Source organism: Echiichthys vipera (assembly GCF_963691815.1).
Source record: "Echiichthys vipera genome assembly, chromosome: 6".
Lineage (NCBI taxonomy): Eukaryota > Metazoa > Chordata > Actinopteri > Perciformes > Trachinidae > Echiichthys > Echiichthys vipera.
The window spans coordinates 19913834-19934415 of record NC_139831.1 but is presented as its reverse complement, the minus strand read 5'-3'; the positions used below and the strand labels follow the sequence as shown (position 1 = coordinate 19934415).

Here is a 20582-nt window from a genome sequence, read left to right as displayed (position 1 = left end):
ATGGATTACTTGGAAATGTAGAGCTTTGAGTCATCGGCATAACAATGGAAACAGAGGCCATTTTGGCATATGATGTGACAAGGGAAGTGTGAAAAGGAGGGGACCAATCACAGAACCAGGAGAGGGCAGTACCAGTGATACAGAGGGGTTGGCTCACGGCCAGTGAGGAGGATGGACTGACTGACGGTCTCGAAGACAGCCCTAAGGTTAATTAAGATAAAGATGCTGAGATAGTGGGCATCACAGTAGAGGAGAAGGTCATTGTGTTGGAATCTAAAACCATATTGAAACGGTTTGTAAAAATGATTGGAGGCCAGTTGAATTCTGACTTAGGAGGCGAAGGTACATTCCAGACAACTTTAACCACTTGTTTAAAACTGCGAACATGGAGCATCACTACCCAATGCGTCAAATAATGATGCCAGGGGGTCCTAACACAGCATCAGTAGGTGACAAGTAGGGATGAGAACAAACGGCACCTATTTAATGTGGAGATTCAATGGACACTTTGGAAGTCGACAATGGCGACATTTAATTCTTGTGACCAAGTTGGCAAAAACTTATATAATAAATGAAAGAAGATGCTGTCAAAGTTGAAACTCAAGCGTGACCAAAACATTTTGTCTGAGGTCACTTAAAGTACTCTCAGACGCTGTTCATCTTTCTTTTTGAAGCTGCAGCATCTTTTTGCTTACTCACTGTCCACATACACAAGAGTTTGTGCTGACTGTCCTCCAGCTGAAACTGCTGTTTAGTAACAAGGCTTGTACAACATATGGAGACCTTTTTTCCCCCACTTCACTGTTTGATTAAGATTAAGATAAATGAGCTTACTGAGTGATAACAGTCATACCAACCTGTCAAGGGACGCAGCATGAAAGGTCACAGCAGGAAAATGTGTTTATTATCATGACAAGATATGTTATCAGTCATGAACTTGTATGAATTGATGTGTTTGGTTTTCTTTGGCATTCGCTTCACATCGCTGTATATATACAACGTGTGCTTTGAATTATATTTGACAGAATGCAACCAATTGCTAATGGGACTATGTTTTCTCAAACCATTAATGGAGTTGACAGGATGACAGGCTTTCTTATCTGGCGGCTCACAGTTTGGAAACACGGTGTATAAATTATACAGCACATCCATATGGAAGATATCGACATCTGGCAGAAAACATTTTCATCATTGCGAAGCATGGGGAATGCTCCTGGAGCATCATGGGTGAGAGACACCTACTGTAACGCGTAGAAATGCCCCCCCTTACTCCTTCCTCTCATCAATCTGAAGTGTCCAAACAGAGACGTCGGTTGCTGTTTTGGCTTGCAGCCATGTGTATCCCCGCGCATATTAAATTATGGCTTTTCTCCTTCTGCAGTTAAAAGAGAGCCACTTAGGATGAAAAGTGATATATAGGAAATCCAAAGTCTTGACACGTAATGTGGCACACATTAGCCTCAAGCTCACCCTACACCATGTCAGGAATGCTGAACACAGAGGATGCCAGCATATTTGTCATGACCTGTATCATTTTGAATGATCTGTGAGATGTTTTGCTTTTAGCATGACTCCATTTGGGTGTAATGTCCTTCTCTGCACACAGTTCATATTGCTATACTTGCAATTCAAATAGATGAATAGAATTCCCTTTATAGTAAATACATCTTTCTCATGTTTCCCTCCCAAAATACACCTCCAACATCTTGATTATTTGTCCCGCATGCCATTCAGTCATGACATTTCGAAATTATTTACAATTTCCATCCTGTCTGTCAGTGTGCAATCGCTCAACTGATTGCATGGAAAGCATCTATCATTAAGACTCAGCTACTGTACAGAAGAGATTTATGTCAGAGCACGTCACCCCTCAGAAATAAAAATAACACATCAGCCTGTACACTGGATTCTTGTTATTTTTCCCCTGATATTCTTCTGCAGGGCTGTCAACAAATATTCTGAATTTGAAAAAAGATTATAATATCAAAAAAGAATACAGATATTCAAATATTAAAAGTATTGGTATAAATTGATTAACTCACTTCGTCGGGGGAAAGTGTAAACCTGATGGACAAGCTGTGTGTCTCCTGACACGCTGCCTGCTCTCCACTGTAAAATAGTCTACTAGGGGCGAGATGTGAGACGGAGGCACCGTGGCCATCAGCCTGCCTCAACCAGCCAACGTGCTGAACTGCGGTCATACTATTAACAATATGTACAAAGCTGTGAGTGAAGTAACTCATTTGACGTGCAGTCTGTAAAACAGATAAACGACACACTACATTGTGAGAGTAGATCATTTTTTGTCTTTAAAACTATTTGGAGTAAAATTTAGAAGGTTACATTTTGTGATGTCAATGTCTCATTTAACAGCTAAACGGTACACTAAAAAATGTTTCTGAAAATACTTTGCAAATACTATGTGAGAAATAAGCAACACAGTAACAGATTCTTGATTGATATTTGATCAGCGCTGCCTAGTTTCACAGTTCAGAGCAGTCATCGACGCTGCATCAGAGACTCTATTGCTCTGAGTGGCTGTTTTTCTTTGGGCACGGTGGAAACTAGCAGATGCCATTTGCAGAGAGAGCACTGGGAGCAGACAGGAAAAGAGGATAAAGGTGGAGATACGTAACTTTTTCAACAATCCTCTGTCTCATTGTGAGGTATAGTAACAGTTTCAGAAAATATGAAAAAATAACATTTCATAGAAGGTTGCCAATTTCAGCTTTAATTTATTTATTTGGCTAACATTGACATACTATCACCTTAAGCTGTTAGCAAACCATTGCAGTCACACATCCAGAAGAAACATTAACATTAGCATTTAAATAGATTTGTGCTTAGTAAGTCTAGTAGTCATCCTGCTTTAGCTTTATTTTGGCTGACTCCAACTCCTGAGGGAGATATCTGGCTGTTAGCTGCTAAATTATCGACTATGTTCAACAGCTATAGTTGCTTTCTTTGCCTGTCAGCATTTAGTTACTGATCAGGTGGCGTGCAGTGGGGTAACAGAGTTTTTATTATTGATAACAGCAGATAAGACACGTGAGTGTGAAACAAAATAGTGAGTTGAAGGCCAAAAAAATAAAATAAGGAGCTGAAAGAAAGTGCTAAATAGAGCTGAAGAAGGGAACTGCATATTCAAGTGATATTTCATATGAGCGACCCCAATCACAGAACCCCGTCGCAGGAGGGACTGAAGGTGTGGGAGATCCAGCGCTCATCTGTCTGCTATGCCTCATGATTGAGCCAGGACTATTTGGAGATGATCCCTCTTGTTCGCCTCCCTTATTCTCTGTGAAATAGATTTGCTGTTCCTAAAATGGTGAAGATGTGGGATGTCCTAACAGGAATTTTCTTTCACACTTACCCCTTGCCTGTTGCTCTTGGGAGACCATGCATTGACCATCGTTTGGCTTCACAGCATTTCAGGTGCGTGGAAGAGTTGACAAAGCTGTGTTGTGTTGCAGACGGGTGGGGATGGGACAGAAGTTGGTGGCGGGTTCACATCTGAACTAAGACAATATGTTTGGAAACTTTGCTTCTCCTCTGGGGCAGAGTTAAAGATCTCTGAAAGAGTAAGGAAGGACTGTCCTGCTGGGAGCCAAGCTGGGAATAATTCATGGACTGCCACCACTTCCCACCTCAGCCCTGTGACATGTTTGTTTTCTCTCAGCGTCGGGGTATTAGCTGTCCTAGTTCACGTTCTCACAAGTGTTATTTAATGGTTTTAAATGAGCATGATATCACTTTTAATATCCGAGCAAAGACAGAAAACAGATGTTGCTTGATGATATTGTTGTCTCAACTGTGATCCCCAGCAGAGATGAACAATGACATTTGAAATATGAATCAATATATCATTAGCACGGAAGAAAGTAAGAGGGTCAACACCAGTAATAATAAAGCATGTGAATAGTTTAACAGTTTGGTCAGTTGTGTTGGGTGTGTTGGGCTAGTAGCGGCAACTGTGGCCTGGAGCTGCTAACCTCAAGCAAACAGGAGTTTTATCAGACTTTGCACAGCTCCCTCTGGAGACACAAAGGGCTTTAGACAACTTTTTTAACATCAGTAGTAGTTCTCCCTAAGCCCTTTAAACAAACTTTGATGTGCCAAATCAGTGTAACACACCAAACAACACCCCTAAAGCTCGTTAATTAACATGTTATATGTCTTGTTTAATCCCTACGACAAACAGAACGCTGAGTTTAGTCGTCACTGCACGGTTGCCAGGCAACCAGCAGAACCCCAGGAAGTGACTGTCAGGCCAACTGAAAGGTTGCGTATATACTTTATATGTATACAGTTGCTTTACATACTTTTGCCTGAATAAGCAGTTGTATATATTATTCCAGATGCACTGAGCTGTCCTTACCAAGTCACTTCCTGAACGCTGTAACCATGGTAACCTGTGTTAACCTCAGCTCTCCCAGCATTGAAAAAGAATATATATGTAAAAATGTTATTAAGCCTTTTTACAATTTAAACGGGTGAGTGAAAATCTTCACCCCCGTATAGTTGTCATGAATAGTGAAATTAGCTAAAGAGACCAAAACCGTTTTTTTTTGTACCAGGTTGTAAACATGTTTATTTATTAGCGTCAAGGCCTCCAGCCTGGATGAACTGCCGTTTTTGGCACTTCCACATAATTTCATTTGTCATTTCCGGAGGTTATTGCTTGATACAGACAGATATGAAAGTGGAATTAATCTTCTTATGTAACTAATGGCAAGAAAACATTAAAGCATATTTCCTAAAATGTCTAAATATTCCTTTAAGGAAACTGAATAAAATGATACGGTATAATATTGACCTGACATGCTCCTGGCAAAATATTTAGTATTTTTAATATATTTTTTAGTTTATTTCCTGCATTCCCTTTCTTTATTTCAATCAATGCGTTCTCATTCAGAGTAGATGTTGAAAATAAAAAATCAATATAGCAGGAAGCAATGCAGCAGAAAAGTGGCCTTGATTATTGACCTGCCACACTGTAAAAATGGTTCATTTTTTATTAAGAGCAAAGCAGCAGTTCATGTGTGTTTAAGAAAGTTCTGAGAAATATCTAACTGAAGTAGAAATACTCAAGACAGGTTGAAGGGAGGTAAGATAGAGTTTCTAACAACTGTGCATATGTGCATATTCAAGACTTACCATTCAACGTTGAGGGAATCTTTGAGTTTCTGTCTGTATCGGAAGGAACCTAGGCTGATCGGTCTCCTTCCACTGGGATCAGCCTTTACTGTAAACATGATTAGGAAAATATTTACATGAGAATAACCTTGCTCTATTGTGCTCCCCGGGCAGCAGGATGTGTTGAAGGAATGAGGCTTGTGTACAAGAATCGCAGCTGTCCGGAGGGTTTTGATTGGCAGCTGGTCACGACTGACTGTTGTGAAATTATTCTTGCTGTTTTTCTGTTGCCAGTGCTGCAGTATGTGTTCATACACATGCTTGAAGACGTGTGTCAGTGATGGAAAAATGTCTGTGAAAGAGAGAATGATCATTAAAATATGAAAATTTTCTCATTCAATGTCATTTGCGTTCTCACATGTAGATAAGTTCCGGTTTACAGTGCATGTGTGAACGGGGCTTTAGTCTCATATGAACTAATTTGCTTTCAAAATGCAAAAAAGACAGCCTCTCCACCTTTATACATCCTCTCAGTCTGAGTTATCAGTCTGTGTGTATTTTCTTCTCTAATGATATCCAGGTGGGTCATAAGTCATGGTGGCACTTTTATGTGATACACTGTAGGTGTTGAGTCTGACTAAGCGCTAATAGCACCCTGATGGGACTCCCGGATGGTAATGATATTCTAGGTCGGTCATATTAACCAAGCACAATTCGTGTGAGTGCATTGGTAATGAATCAAGGGCAAACACTCTTCGTGGCTATATCGGAGGTGGAAACAGGCAGCTCCAAGCAACCTCATGAGTGGGCCATGATTTCCCCGTCTGGGTGTTTCTCAGTGTCACGGACAGAGTACTTTGCCAGCAGATTGCCTTGCTTGCAAATGTAATGAACAACGTGCTATCTGAGGTGCTGTCGTGTCGAATTTCAGATTCCCGATGTGTTTGGGAGATTCGACAGCCTACCGGCAGCTCTGTCAAAGCCACCAGGTCCTGACTGACCTGTGTAACATGAATCTAATGCAGTTGCCGTGTGCTCCCTCAGGTCTGGTGATTGGCTTCTCTAGGACTCCACCCATCCTTGACAGCTCCGAAGACGACATAGTGATTCCCGTCCACCAGACACTCACTATTACATGCAGGTATGTGTGTGTGTGTGTGTGTTGCTCTGCTTTTCAGTGTTTAAATGCAATAATGTGTGTGTACACATTATTGTTATTATTGTTATTATTTTTTCATTATTATTTTCATCCTTATAATTTAGTGAGAACAGATTCATAGTATGCAATACATATGCATATACATATGATGTGGTGGTGTCACTACTTTTAGCCTATTCAAGAACTGTGTTTAACGTTTGAGATACTTGGACTCCTCGTCCCTTTGTACTTCCAATCCAATCCAATTATACAAATATTATACTTTTTTATTCCATTACAGTAATTTGAAAGAAACAATTACTAGTTATTTTACAAAGATTTTATATAGAAAGTGCTGCAGGAATGAGTCCTAAAACCCAGAAGTGAGTTAGCACCTTGTCTCAAATGGGTTTTTGGTTATGGTTGGGAATTTTATTTATGGAACCTATTGGGTTTAAGCTTTAAAATGTAATGTGTCTTTTAAAAGACAAACAACACCCTCTATCCTCCAAGCAACAAAAAACACTTAAAGAGTGGGACATTTTCTAACACGTCCAATTCCATATCAAAAATGTCATCTCGTATAAGACACACAGAGACTATTTGGTTCTAAAACACAGCCAACACTGATTCAAACTGAGTCCAAGTGAGATATGAATTCACTCATAATGACCACCCTTTATCCTTATGAGAGCTCTGCTGTGCTGAATGCTGCCAAGCTGTCACTCCATTAACTGTTTTGTTTCAGCGGTGCAGAAAAAATCATGTCTTTGGAAAGCTGATGATATTTTTGGACATTTTCCAATACAGGTTTTAAATAATTGTTTGCATGTAAACCTCACATGGCAAGCCCCACTGAGAATCTCCTGGGATAGGAAGTCATTTTCATTTTAGTCAATTTAGTCTTTGAAATGTACAGTTTTCTAGAATCTAGATGGATGTTTTGCACAAGGGGTGGAATATTTTAATTGCTTCCTGTGATTTTGTTGCAGTTATTTCTAGTCATGACATTTTGGCACTGTCTGCATTTGTAGTGGCGGCAGGTTGGTGAAAGCATAGCTATCAGTTTTCAGACAGCCATTATGATTCCACTCAATCTCACTCACAAAGCCTCCGGGTTTACATGTCCCACTATAACTGAATTTATGTGACAAAGCCCAAAGCAAACAGAGATGTGTGGACGCACAGAGACATTTAAAGCAAGACACACACACACACTGACACACACACACACACACACAAAAACACACACACACACACACACACACACACACACACACACACACACACACACACACACACACACACACACACACACACACACACACACACACACACACACACACACACACACACACACACACAAACAAACATGTGCATTAACACTTGCCAACATAATTACATGACTGATAGAATGTGAATATACAGATATCAAAATACTTTTAATTTAAATAATAATTAAAGGTCCCATATTTAAAATTTTTCTTAAAAAAAAATATTAATGAAGCAGATCAAAGTGCTATATATTTACATGCTTTAATGTTCACAAACATTTATTTTTCTCATATTGGTCAGTTTTTCAGGATTTTCTCATCTAAACTATTGGTGTCTCTGAACTTTCATCGCAGCCGGGGAATGACTACTGTGAAATGCACACAGCCCGTATTCAGAAACTGAGCCTTTAAACGAGCCGTTAGGACTTCTGTATGGTTGTGAGGTCACAGCTACATGTATACATGCTCTAGTAGTATTAACTACTACTATAAGTATTAGCCTAGTAATATTTAAAATCATGTAAAGGATTCTGTTCACATTTTTTCTCACATTCTGCCTTCAAATAACTAACCAGGAACCCATGTGTTTTTTAATCTATCCTTTTATTTAAAATTTGACCTTTGGAAGATGATGAATCACACTGTGGAGCTCATACTAATGCTAAATCTGTCCCATGTCCTGGTCGCATCAGGGGGCAGCACACTCTGGCCTGGGCCTGGCCTGATCAGACTTTGGTGGGACAGGAGATAACCGACCGTCAGGCCCAGCTGTCGACCACCAGGGTCCCCGGGCAGAGGGTCGCCTTGATCAGCGAGTGCCCGGGGCAGCGTGGGAGGCCGTACTGCAAGAGGCTGGTCCTAAACAGGGCGCAGGCCAAAGACACAGGATACTATCGCTGCTTTTACAAGGATGTCAAGGCCATCATTGTCGGCACCACTGCCGTCAGCGTTTATGTCTTCGTCAGGGGTGAGTCACACGCCAATGAACCCACAAACTACGCTGACACAAGAAAATTAAAAAAATCCTTGGCAGCCATGAGTTTACTTTTCTATTTAGAAATCCATTTCATATAGTAGTGAGTCTGCAGATTGTGGGGTCTGAACTTGTTCTTTGTTTAAAGAGAGCATGTTTCATCTCCTGCCGTCTTCAGCTCTTTGGCTTGGCTGCATGGACCCTTTTACTTGGGAGGTTCACAAAAAACAACAATATAGTCTTCCTTCTGAAACAGCTCTCCTGTTTGGATGTGACATTCATTATCAAAGCAGCTTCTGCATTACTAAAACGGGAAGTTGTTGCCTCAGTAACACCCAGGAAGCTGTTTCGGAAATTAGAGATGCAAAGTGTTTGATAGAGATGGGAATTAGCAGCTCATTGTCTTTTCTCATTAGAGAAAGGATATGTTGTCAATTTATTAATGAAGAAATATAGAAGCTGCTCTGTTTTAAATCACCTTCTCGTGAGAGAATTCAGCCAGTGTCAAATCGGATAAGACATGCATGAGAAATTGGTTTCAGTGCCAATGTTTTCTCTCCTGGTTTACTGTCTCATATATAATATTCGCATTCATAGCCATCCCTCCTACTTTCTTTATTTTAGACCAACTTCAGGACTCTGAGCTTGGCCTTAAGGGTTTCCTCTTCACGTTTCCCTACCTCGCTCCATGTGCTGTGGGAAAAAAGTAGAAGGCGAGTGGATTAGGGAGTGAGGGGGAGAGACGGTCGGACAGATGATTGTCATGTAAGGGAATCCTACAGACCAGTCCACTCATGTGAAACGCCTGTTTATCCTCTCTGACAAGGTGCCAAAACAGTTTCCACAGATCTAACCAGGGAGCTGATCAGACGCAGATGAAATTGCATCCAGAAATTAGACCCAGCGTATGCCGAAATGAAGAGGAGACACATGTGGATTGAGTTAGACAGGCAGACGTCGCCCTTTTATCCCGTCCCTGCTTCACACTATCATCTTAACTTGAACACACATGGCTGCAGCGTGAATTAATGTACTGTGTGTGTATAAGCTCTCTCTCTCTCTCTCACACACACAGACACACACACACACACACACACACACACACACACACACACACACACACACACACACACACACACACACAAACACACACTCACACACACACACACGAAGGCCCATGTACAAATACACAAACACTTCCTCTGACACACCTTTTCACACACACACACACCCAGGCTCGTATCCCCGAAGGTTTGTAAACTCTTCTCGCCCAACATCTTGTCTTACCAAACCAATTGCACTCTAATACCGGCAGTGAGTTATTGTGAAGACCGTAAACTGCGAGGAGTTGTGTATTATTTCTGATACCTGTGTGTATTCAGACCACCGCGGGGCAGGAATATACAATAAGCCTCTCGATAGGATGTACATATTGTTTGGCCTTGGAGCTGATTGAATTCATAGCTTTGAGTGCAGCAAAAAAAAAAATCTGAAAATAATAAGAAGGCTTATCGTGGGACAAAAAAAAGAAAAGAAATTTAAAAAAAAGAAGCAAGCAGTAGTCACACAATGTCTTTGGCTTCCGTACAAAAGTCGCTTGACAGGAAAGCCTGAGAGAAAAGCATTTCTATAATAGTGTACGCTGATGCTGTGAGAATATAAGGCTTAGTAGCGATAACAGCTCTAATGTAAATTGGTGAAAATTGCTTTGATGTGTCCCAAAGCCCTCCTGAAACAGCGTCTTTGAGTCACACACAATACAAAGGGAAACGTCTCGGTGAAATGCACCACTGTTTAGAGGAGGAACAAACCCCTCAGCTGTCTGTAAGCTGACATGTAATAGCAGTTCCTAAAGCTATTTACTGTGTAGGGACTGACTAATCATGATAAAATCCATGTAATATGATGTGTCTTTATGGGTTATTATCAGGCTGTGAGATGTGTGGCAGCCTGCTGATAAAGGTACCTCAGTAATAGCTGTCATTATCCCAGCTGGTATCAGGCTTAACCTTTAACAGCTCCCTGTTTCAATCTGCCCCCAGACCCCGAGCAGCCCTTCCTTAGGAGAGGCAGTAACGGCATCGAAAGTGACCTGCAGACCATTTTAATCACCCGCTCCTCCACCCACGTCATAGTGCCATGCCTGGTCACCGTACCTGATCTGAATGTCACTCTCCACTCGGTTCGTTCTCATCACAGTTTTCTCACAAATTCGAAACTGACAATACTTTAATGTATGATTTGAGCTGGAACAATCATTATTGTTATTTTTTGTGTGTCATTATGTGTGTCATCTCAGTATCCCACGCCTCTGGAGAAGAGCAGGATGACGTGGGACAACAAGCGAGGCTGGTCCATTCCCAGACATTACATGGAAAATGTGCCGATCATTGGTATTTTGTGTGTCGCCACACTGGGAGGCAAAGAGTATCAATCTCCCAACTTCCTGGTCCACGTAACAGGTACAAACCGTTATATCTGAGTAAACTCCAAAGGTTTAAAGGGTTCAGTCTCCTCTTGTGTTCCAGCAAAAACAGTGAGGATCATACGGAGCTTAACTACAGCAGCTACAAAAACATAACCGACCCAGTAAAAATATTGAAATCAGATTTGAAGCTCTGCTCCTGCTGAAAGAGAAATTAGCGAGGATATCAAAGGTGGTGCTAGACTTACTGCCCTGCCACCGCAATACTACATGGCAGCCAGTGAGCTAATTACGCCTTAATGCTGACAATTTGAAAGATTTTTATTTCATTATATAATTTCCTCAAAAATATATTACTCCCTTTTTTCATGGGGGAACGGGTCCCATTATGCCAGCAGAATTAAAAGAAAAGAAAGAGAAGGCATAATTAAATTGTAGGAAACTAAGATGGAGAGATTTCACGTTGAGGTTCTCGTTTTATTGCAAATGAACTCTGAAGAACCCAGAGGCTCTCTGCTGTGTTGTGTGAGATCATTCACCTCTCACTTCAGAGGGCGAAAGGAAACTCATACCCACCGCTGCCGGGCCAAAAGTAACAGCAGCATCAGTCAGAGCAGAAACTGAGAGCGAGTCTTCACTCTGAAAACTAATGGAGCGTTTAAACAATCAGGCAATCACAGTCTGTAGCATCACACCAGCATACATGTTGTTTTTTTCTCTTGTTTTATGTCCCATGTCATTTCCAGAGACTGCAGAGAGAGGTGGCTCGAATATCAGAGACACTGGACAGTGTCCAAAGCTCGTTTTTTTCTGTCTTATCGTGAATAGAGGCTTCTCTGTATTCCACTTTAATTTCCTTCACTGACACATAGCTTGACACATGAATGGAAATGGTGCAAACTTGTGACGGACAGCTTCTTTATAGTAGGATGGCTCCTCTGGACCAAAGGAAAGTCATTTCCTCAGGTCCTGCGAGGAAGGAAAAAACTGCTGACAATGTCACCGTGACCTCTCCCACTCTCTCCCCTCCCACTGTCCCTGTGTTTCTACCTTCCCCCCCTTTTTTTCTCTTTCCCGGACAGGAAGTCAGGTTTACGATGTCAAGCTGTTTCCTGAGGCCCGAGTGGAGCTGATAGCGGGGGAGGCCCTCACTCTGAACTGCACAGCATTGGTGGAGTTTGACACAGGAGTGGACATTCAGTGGTCTTACCCTCGCAAACAGGTCCGTAGCAGCAACAACTGGTCGCATGTTGAACGTCGTCAGTGAACAAAAACCTGAATTTCTTTTCATCTCTCCAGCCGAACAGTTGGGAGGACACTAAGCCCCATCGTGAAGCTCTGTCTCACGCTACAGAGGCGGTCAGCATCCTGACCATCCACAATGTGAATGTCACAGACACTGGCCTGTACAGCTGCAACGTCACCAGCATGGAAACAACACAAACGCAACAAACTCAGGTCAAAGTTTATGGTAAGCACTAGCTCAGAACAGGGCAGTTTGCCACTTGGCCTTCCACTCGTTCCGTAGATCAGTTTGTTATCCTAAATATCACATTGATCACGGGCATACCTGTGAACATTGGGATTTAAATTACCCCTTACATATAGACAAGGGTACACACAGAGGGAATCCTGAAATCATCTGCATTAAGTGATTGTTAAGTGGATTACAAAAAGCATGACTAGACTGATGTTGGTTCTTCAAGTACGGGTGAGCTTCCCATTTGGTAGGATCACCAAAATTCATCACCCAATTGTCAGGGCATCATTCATCCTCTGGAGACAATGACTGTCTGTGCTTTATTCTTGGCAATTCATCCAATAGTTGCTGAGATAGTTCCGTCTGGATCAAAGTGATGACTACAGGGTCATGTCACTAGCATGGCTAAAAACAAAGCATGCCTCTATGTCTTGCAATTAACAGAATACTGGTAAATGCTAAAATGAAATGTAACAATAGTACAGCGCAAATAAGTCAGTAATGGCCTTTAGAGAGCAATATCAATGTAACTTTACTTTGCTACTATAAGCTAACAATAGCCACCGTATGTGTGCATGTGTCTCTTGATATAAACATCTTCAGTGATTGGTAAATGCTATCTTTGCAGTTCAAATAAAAGAAACAAATTAAGATGGATGCTTCAAATTCAGTTTGAATGGTAGAAATCTGTTCAGCCACTGTGGAGATATCCATGTCAAAAGTCAAGAAAGCTGTTTTGCATGCAAATTTGGGGGCATATTAAGGACTAGGGGAAAATATTGTTGAGAACATAAAACCGTTTGGAAGGTCTCCTTAATGTGTCATAAGTGGATACGGAGCTGGGTCTGGGAACAAAGATAAGCTCTCACCATAAGATATCAGGGCAGGAAAGGCTCTGCTGGGAAAAATACCTGAGGACACTGAACTGAGCAGGGGTCTTTTATTGCTTATAAATTGCATTTAAGAAGAATTAATCATTTCTTTCCTGAGCAATGATATAGAATTGCTTAAAGGAATACTCCACCAAAATGACCTATCAAATATTTAGTGCTGTAGGCTTGAAGGGGTGCTCTGACTCCAATGGTCAGAGAGAGAGTCACAACAAGAAGATGTGGTAAATACAAAAAGCATGACTTGACTGATGTTACCCTCCAAGTACGGGTGAGATTTCCCATTTGGTGAGATCACCAAAATTCATCACCCAATTGCTGATTTTCTCTAACCACTGCTTGTGTATTTAGGAATTAGTTAATTGTGATAAATTAACAATAAAGTGAAGGTACAGTGATTTAAGAAATGTCTGTGGACATTTCGACTGAAGTTTTGAGCCTACAGGGGACAAGTGTTTGATACTGAAGAATTTCCGTAGAGCTTTCTTTAAGTTTTGATTCAGACTGTAAATCAGTGAATGTCTGTTCTTCCAGAAAAGCCATTTATCAGCCTTAGCTACAGAAATGGACCGGTGGTGGAGGTGACTGCTGGTCAGAAGTCCTTCAAATTACACGTAAATGTGTCTGCCTTCCCCACACCCGAAACACAATGGTAAGATGACACTCTATTCATTAAATGTAATGGCCAATTTCCAAAAGCATGATAAGGCCTCATACGGCTTAGGTTTACAGATGAATTTAGAGGCAGAGCACCACAGCTGGAGTGTATCCTGTACTGTAGCAGCTGTGCTTTGTGTACAGGTATAAAGATGGAAAGCCGATAAACCAGCGCCCAGAATTCAGGATGAAAAGGATGAGGATGCACCTTAACCACGCTTTGGAGATTAAGGATGTTTGTCTGGAGGATTCTGGGCTCTATGCGGTGGTGCTGAGGAACAGTGCCGCCGCGCTGGAGAGGAGGCTCAACATCACGCTTGTCGTCAACGGTAACTAGTCTGTTGGTCTCAGTGGAGATCATGGCAGCTGTTTTGTGTATAAAACAACGGAACAACTAACATACATACAACATACATAACATAACATACAACTAGCAACATCTAACATTCATGGTACAAAAATCTAGAGGTTAACTTGTATTCCAAGGAGTAGTTTGGTGTAAAGTGTAATACAAGTTAATATGTGGGTGCATTTGTGGAAGAAATTATGCAAACAATTACACATAAAACTCCACGAAGGCATCATAATGATAAATCATGTTGCATCTTCAATGAAATACCTTGATGTTTGTGTAGATTAGTTTATTTTTATTTACTTTACTCTCTTTAGAATATTCACCTGAAGTAGTCAATGTATAACATGTTTTGTTGAAGTGGAAGTGGAGACTGAAATTACACCTGCATTTGTGTGTTTAGTTTGTCTGTTCTCTTCCATTTTCATCCCACCCAGGGTTTCCTCACTGTTTTACTAGTGGTGTTCTAGTTGTGTTCTAGTCATGTTTTAGTTTCCTTTCATAGCTGTGTACAAGAAGTAAGAGGGTGACTGTCTATCTTTTTGTGACTGTCAACTTCAACTTCGAAGTTTGTCAAACATTTCAACATTTTCAAAACGATAATCCATTGATTATACATTGGATAGTATCGGAAGAACCAAAGCTATAAAACACACACCTACAATATTGTGTTCTTGTTTTATTTAATTTATCCAGAGATCAATGTACTGTGTTTGCAAGTGAAGCAACATCACAGAAAAGAAGATTTACTTAATGACTAAAATGATGATGACAAAGAATATGTATGCCTACAAATAAGAGAAAACATTTAAGAATAGTAATTATACTCTTGTCTTTATCTTATGCTTTATTACTTTCAACAATCTTGAATGTGTTCTTGTGACTCCCTCTGTACCAGCACTGTATGCAGTTTGATTAAAAAAAAAAAAGACCCTATTTTTTGCTCGGGCGATGTGCTGAACACCCAAAAACCAGTAATACTGCTCAAAATAGCACCAAACCTCTACAGTAGCATGATATGAGTCCCTACCCATAAAAAGAAGCACCAACAACATATGGGCGAACCCAAAGTTTATTAAAAAAGACTGTTTTACAAGGCTGTGCCACACCAGTAGGTCCATGTTGACAAGTCATTTATCAATGCACTGGAGTTCAGTTCAAGGTGGAACATTTTTAATAAACCCCGGGTTTTTCTAACTACGTTGTTGGTGCTTTGTTTTGTGTGTAGGCATTCTTATCATGAGGTGTGGTGCTATTTTGAGCAGTGTTAGTGGTTAAAAAAAATGCAGTTTTGGATCGTTCAGTGCACCGCCCCCAGTGTTAGCCCTTATGGGATGTTAGCGTCTCCCTGGGCATTCTCTAAACATGGGTGATAACCTAAAAAAACTGTCTCAATGGCTTACATGTATTTCATCTCAAAAAGACCAAGGGGTCCATTTTCGCCAGACTTACACTTTATTTCATTTGTTATGTTGAACAAAAACTTTGATAGGTCTTTGATCTGAAATATTAAGTCTTTCTGATTGGAAGGCTTGATCGGCTCTCCTTTTCCCCAGTTCCCCCACAGATCCATGAGAAAGAAGTGGCAGATCCGTCCAGTCCTTACCCCAGTGGCAGCAGCCAGACTCTAACATGCACTGCCTATGGTCTCCCCGCTCCCAACGTCAACTGGCAGTGGAGGGCCTGGGGACCGTGCGTCCTCAACAGCACCCGGAGCAGACTGTAAGAAAAACCACACTCACACACACACATGTTTTTTTTTCGCAAACTCTGTGTAACCAGTGTAAGAGCAAACAAGGTTTAATAGAACAGGACAGAAAAGAAGATAGGAGTGGGATCCGGTGCCTGAAGCATTAAATGAAAACCAAATAATAGGAAGAGGTCAGTGTGAAATTATCCCCCCAGTTCTGAGTGAAGAAGAGATGGAGGAGAGGATGGAGAAAGAGGCAGTGAGGAAAGAGGCGTGGAGGTGGAAACAACAAAGATGAAGAGAAAGGTGGAGGAGAAGTATAAAGAGGAAATAGAGGAATGAAAGGAAAGTGTATCTGTTCAATGTCCAGCCATGTTTCCTCCCCCACAAAGCCAGCAATCATGTGCCTGTTACTCTGTGGGTGATCCGCCATGGTTCAGCTGGCACACAGCACTCTGACTTTCTGACATACACACACACACACACACACACACATACACACACACACACACACACACACACATTCCCTTCTCCATCTTCACTTAATCTCGCAACATGATATAATGGATTCTCTGGAAAGTCATGTACAGTAGGTTTCCCTATTCCTTTAAGCCCCGCTGTTGCGGCTGCTTCTGCTGAATATCCCTCTAATATTCACCTGCCTTCATCTTCCCCCACCGACTCATGTTTTGAAGTTTTTGCCGTTCTCTTGACCTTTCCGTGTAGCCACACAACATGAGTGCAGACACAAGGCGTCCAGAGTGTACACAGAAACAAACAACAGTGGCAGTTTAGGCTCAACTTTGGCTCCAGATGTCCAATTCATGTTCTGTCTCATGAAACATCTCTTGTGACATTTCATGGGCGCAGACCGAGGCATGGCTGCGTTGACCTTTTCTGGTGTGTACAGTTAGAATTTGATTACCTTTTTTCTTTTAATTTGATGGAGAAATATGTAGTGTAGTTCGCCTTAGTTGTTTTGAATGAAATTCTTGAGAAATGACTTTCATAAGAGTGGATAGTCTCCCAGGATGAGGATGGTGTCTGTATTAGTCACATCGCACAGACAAATATAGGCTCACTCTATCAAATTGGCACTCATGTGGGTTAAATAAAAAGATCCTCACATATATCAAAATGTACTTTTACCGTTGAGGAATAGTTTTGTATTTTTGGGAAATCCCTTTCTTGAGGAGAGGCAAGGAGATCAATATCACTTTTCATATCTAAATATGCTATGTTGGCGTGGTTGATGTTGATAATACTATGCTGGTCATACATTTTTGTAGGGGATGAATGGATAGTCACCATGTACTGGATTTATGCTGTTCCAGTGTTTATACTTCTTTATAGATGCAGTGCTGCTGAGTCTGTTCTATGATGTTTGTTTTATGTTGCACTGGATGCTGCAAAATCAATTGGCCTTTGGTAACAAATAAAGATGAAAGTAAGTAAGTAGCTTATAAGACTGGAAATAGGGGAAACATCTAGCCTGGCCTTCCAGCGACTCTAAAGTTCACTAATGAACACATCATTGCTTGTTTGTTTAATCCCTGTAAAAAAACACAACTTACGGTTATGTGCCGCACTATTTTTGGACCAGGGGCGTGTTCTGATCATGGCCATTTCTACAGCCCCACTGTAAGCATGTGTAATATGTGTGCAATTTGCCCCTTTAATGTCACCTAACTATAGATTCAACATATTAGTTAACCATATTACATTACATATTCCAGTTAGTACAGGGGGGCGCTGCACTGTAAAGAAAAAGAGGTGCGCTTATCTGTTTTCATGATCGTTGGAAGCCAAAATAAAATTTGATCAACTTCCAGGTCTCCAGGAAATCAGTGCAAATCAATGTAATGTTCCCCCAGGTGATAACACAAGCATGTGTGTATGTTTGCATGTGTGAGCTAATATTAGCATGACCAGCAGTTTGTTGAAAATGTTCCGAGGGAAACAAAACAGCTCCTACTATCCCCACATGTTAATGTCACAAAACAATGATTGTTGTTCATATATAATAATAAAAATAATGTCAATTTATTTATGCAGTATGTACACTGTCTGCACACTATAAAGTAAAATGAAATTGAACCTGATTACCTTCTGCTAACAACTGAGTGGTGCCTTTAGCAGTTAATGCTAAACAAAAAAATCCATTCCATGTTTCATTAGTTCTGCTATGATGTTCACACTATGGATCTTCATAATGGAAATTGATACCATAGTTTTTCCATTAGTTGCCAGGACACAGCCAGCATAATTGCCGTGGCTTTGGGATGCGAGGGGCTCATGTTCGGATCTGAAATGCAACCCAGTGCGTAAAAATATCTCATAAAACCTCAGGATGTCTGGTTGGGTGTGCTTCTGAATTCTCCCCTGCTGCCCACTCTTTGCTATGCATGTCAATGAGGGCTGATGTTACGAATGTGTCTGTGTTGCTCTCCAGGGTCCGACGAGACAGGAAGGGTAGGAGTGACAGGGCCGCAGACTGTCAGAACTGGCAGGATATTAACTCGGAAAACGGCATGAATGACATCGAGGCTATTGATACGTCGGTCGAGATGGTGGATGGACGACAAAAGGTTCATCACAGCTGTTTGATTATGACTGCTATTCTATGTACAAGCTCACCTATTCATGAATAATAAAAAAAAAAATCACAATTTAAATTACATTATTGATTTAAATTTCCATAAAAGAATGACAGAATATGATTAGGACCCAGAAAAGAAGACATTTATATAAGCGGACATATCCGTCAACTGTGATGTCTTTATGTAAGCGTCCCAAATTCTGAGCTCCATAACAAAATTTGTCGATCACGAACCATTTCCACAGTAGAAATATTTAGAACAGTCTTCCTCTGCAGACTTCCTGGTTATAAACACATCCAGACACACATGCAAGGGGTGCATGGGCACACACACACACACACACACACACACACACACACACACATGCCTGTACATTTATAAACCACAACCCTTATCAAATAAGCACACACAGGAAGACGCGCATATGCAAAGTCCTGATTTCTATTCACACCTTAGTGAATTTGCTTCTTGCTATGCTATAAGCGTAAAATCTGGATTTACATGGCAGCAGACTGTAATTTCTTCTTAGAAAATGCCTTTTTATTCCAAATGAATTATGTGATGTCTCAACCGCCTTTTCTCACCTCACAGACAGTAAGCAGGCTTCACATTGGCAACGCCAGTGTTTCTGTCCTGTACAAGTGCTCTGCTGAAAACAAAGTCGGCAAGGATGAGCGGCTTATCTACTTCTACGTAACTAGTGAGTATGTCGGGTTAGATGTCACAGTGCATTTTAAAATAAAGAACACGAAAACACAGCATAATTACAGGGTTTGTTCTGCACAAAACCCCGTCTCCTGATACAGTATGTAGCCACATAGCTAGTTATGATTTTATTTGTTGAGGTTTTGAGATAGTTCCCTCTTAGGTTTAGCTCATTACGATGGAGGTGAATACAATTTGTGCTTCTCCCAGCATTGGAAAAATTACATTTAGATTCAGCAGCAACATTGCTTTCTATATGGTTGAATTATTTAACATGCCTCCCGAGTACAAACCCAGGGGATTTAATTAAGAAAATGTGCTTTTTTGAAATTTGGATAAACCAACCCTGGAATTTCAATTTCAATTTGTTATTTCCATGGCCAAGGAAAGCCAATCAATATTTGTGAACACAAGCTTCAAGCCAGAAACCGCTCCATAGACAATGAATGAGGCACTGCTTTTGTTTGTTTTCTTTTTTATACCCAACTGAGCTTTATTATATTGTAGCGCTGCCAGTTTTGAAACAGAAAATATACCCATTTACTCATGTACGGGTCCCCCTCGGTGCTCTCAGTGTCTCTATAACATTTTTACAATACATCATATATGGAGCAGCTCCCCATTTTATTCTTGATGACATCAAACATTTGAGTTTTAGTTTTTGGATGTGGGAGGGATTTATTCAGGTTGTTTTTCGACTGTTTTAGACCATAGGAATAACATGTATGAATTTTTAAATTGGGTGTAGTTCCCACTTTAATGTCCAGTGCACAAGCTCTGTCTTGTCAGGTAACCTAACCACCCCACCTGCCCTTCTCTGTATCTTCAAAGCCATCCCCGAGGGGTTCAGTGTGGACGTTCAGCCCTCTGAGAATCCCCTGGAGCAGGAGAAAGTGTCCCTGTGCTGCAGCGCTGACAATTACACCTATGATCAGCTGCAGTGGTACCGCCTCGACCCCCAGGCCCTGCAGGACGAGCAGGGCAAGCCCCAGGAGCTGGACTGCAGGAGCGTGCACCTCTACGCGCACACCCTTGACAGCCAGCTCTCCTTCCAGGACCACTCCAACAGCTGGGTCCTGGACTTCACCATCCCCTCCATACACCTGCAGGATGAGGGTCATTATGTGTGTGAGGCTCAGAGCAGGCGCAGCGGGGAGAAACAGTGCCTGTTCAGATACATCTCTGTGAAAGGTGACAGATAAAAGAGACGAAAGCTCCAGACACAGACATACAAATACACATACACGTATAGAGGGTACACA

General features: G+C 41.3%; 1 protein-coding gene across 2 annotated transcripts in view; it reads left to right on the top strand.

Annotated features, from left to right (window-relative positions):
- flt4 (fms related receptor tyrosine kinase 4) overlaps positions 1–20582 on the top strand; it is a 45597-nt gene that overhangs the window by 12325 nt on the left and 12690 nt on the right. For both annotated transcript variants that reach the window (XM_083915761.1, XM_083915760.1), the window contains exons 2-13: positions 6181–6277; positions 8241–8515; positions 10564–10703; positions 10821–10983; positions 12029–12168; positions 12246–12417; positions 13851–13968; positions 14118–14302; positions 15882–16047; positions 18468–18603; positions 19207–19315; positions 20152–20511. In XM_083915761.1, the coding sequence (XP_083771887.1) occupies positions 6181–6277; positions 8241–8515; positions 10564–10703; positions 10821–10983; positions 12029–12168; positions 12246–12417; positions 13851–13968; positions 14118–14302; positions 15882–16047; positions 18468–18603; positions 19207–19315; positions 20152–20511 (2061 nt within the window). The remainder of the gene's footprint in view (positions 1–6180; positions 6278–8240; positions 8516–10563; positions 10704–10820; positions 10984–12028; positions 12169–12245; positions 12418–13850; positions 13969–14117; positions 14303–15881; positions 16048–18467; positions 18604–19206; positions 19316–20151; positions 20512–20582) is intronic.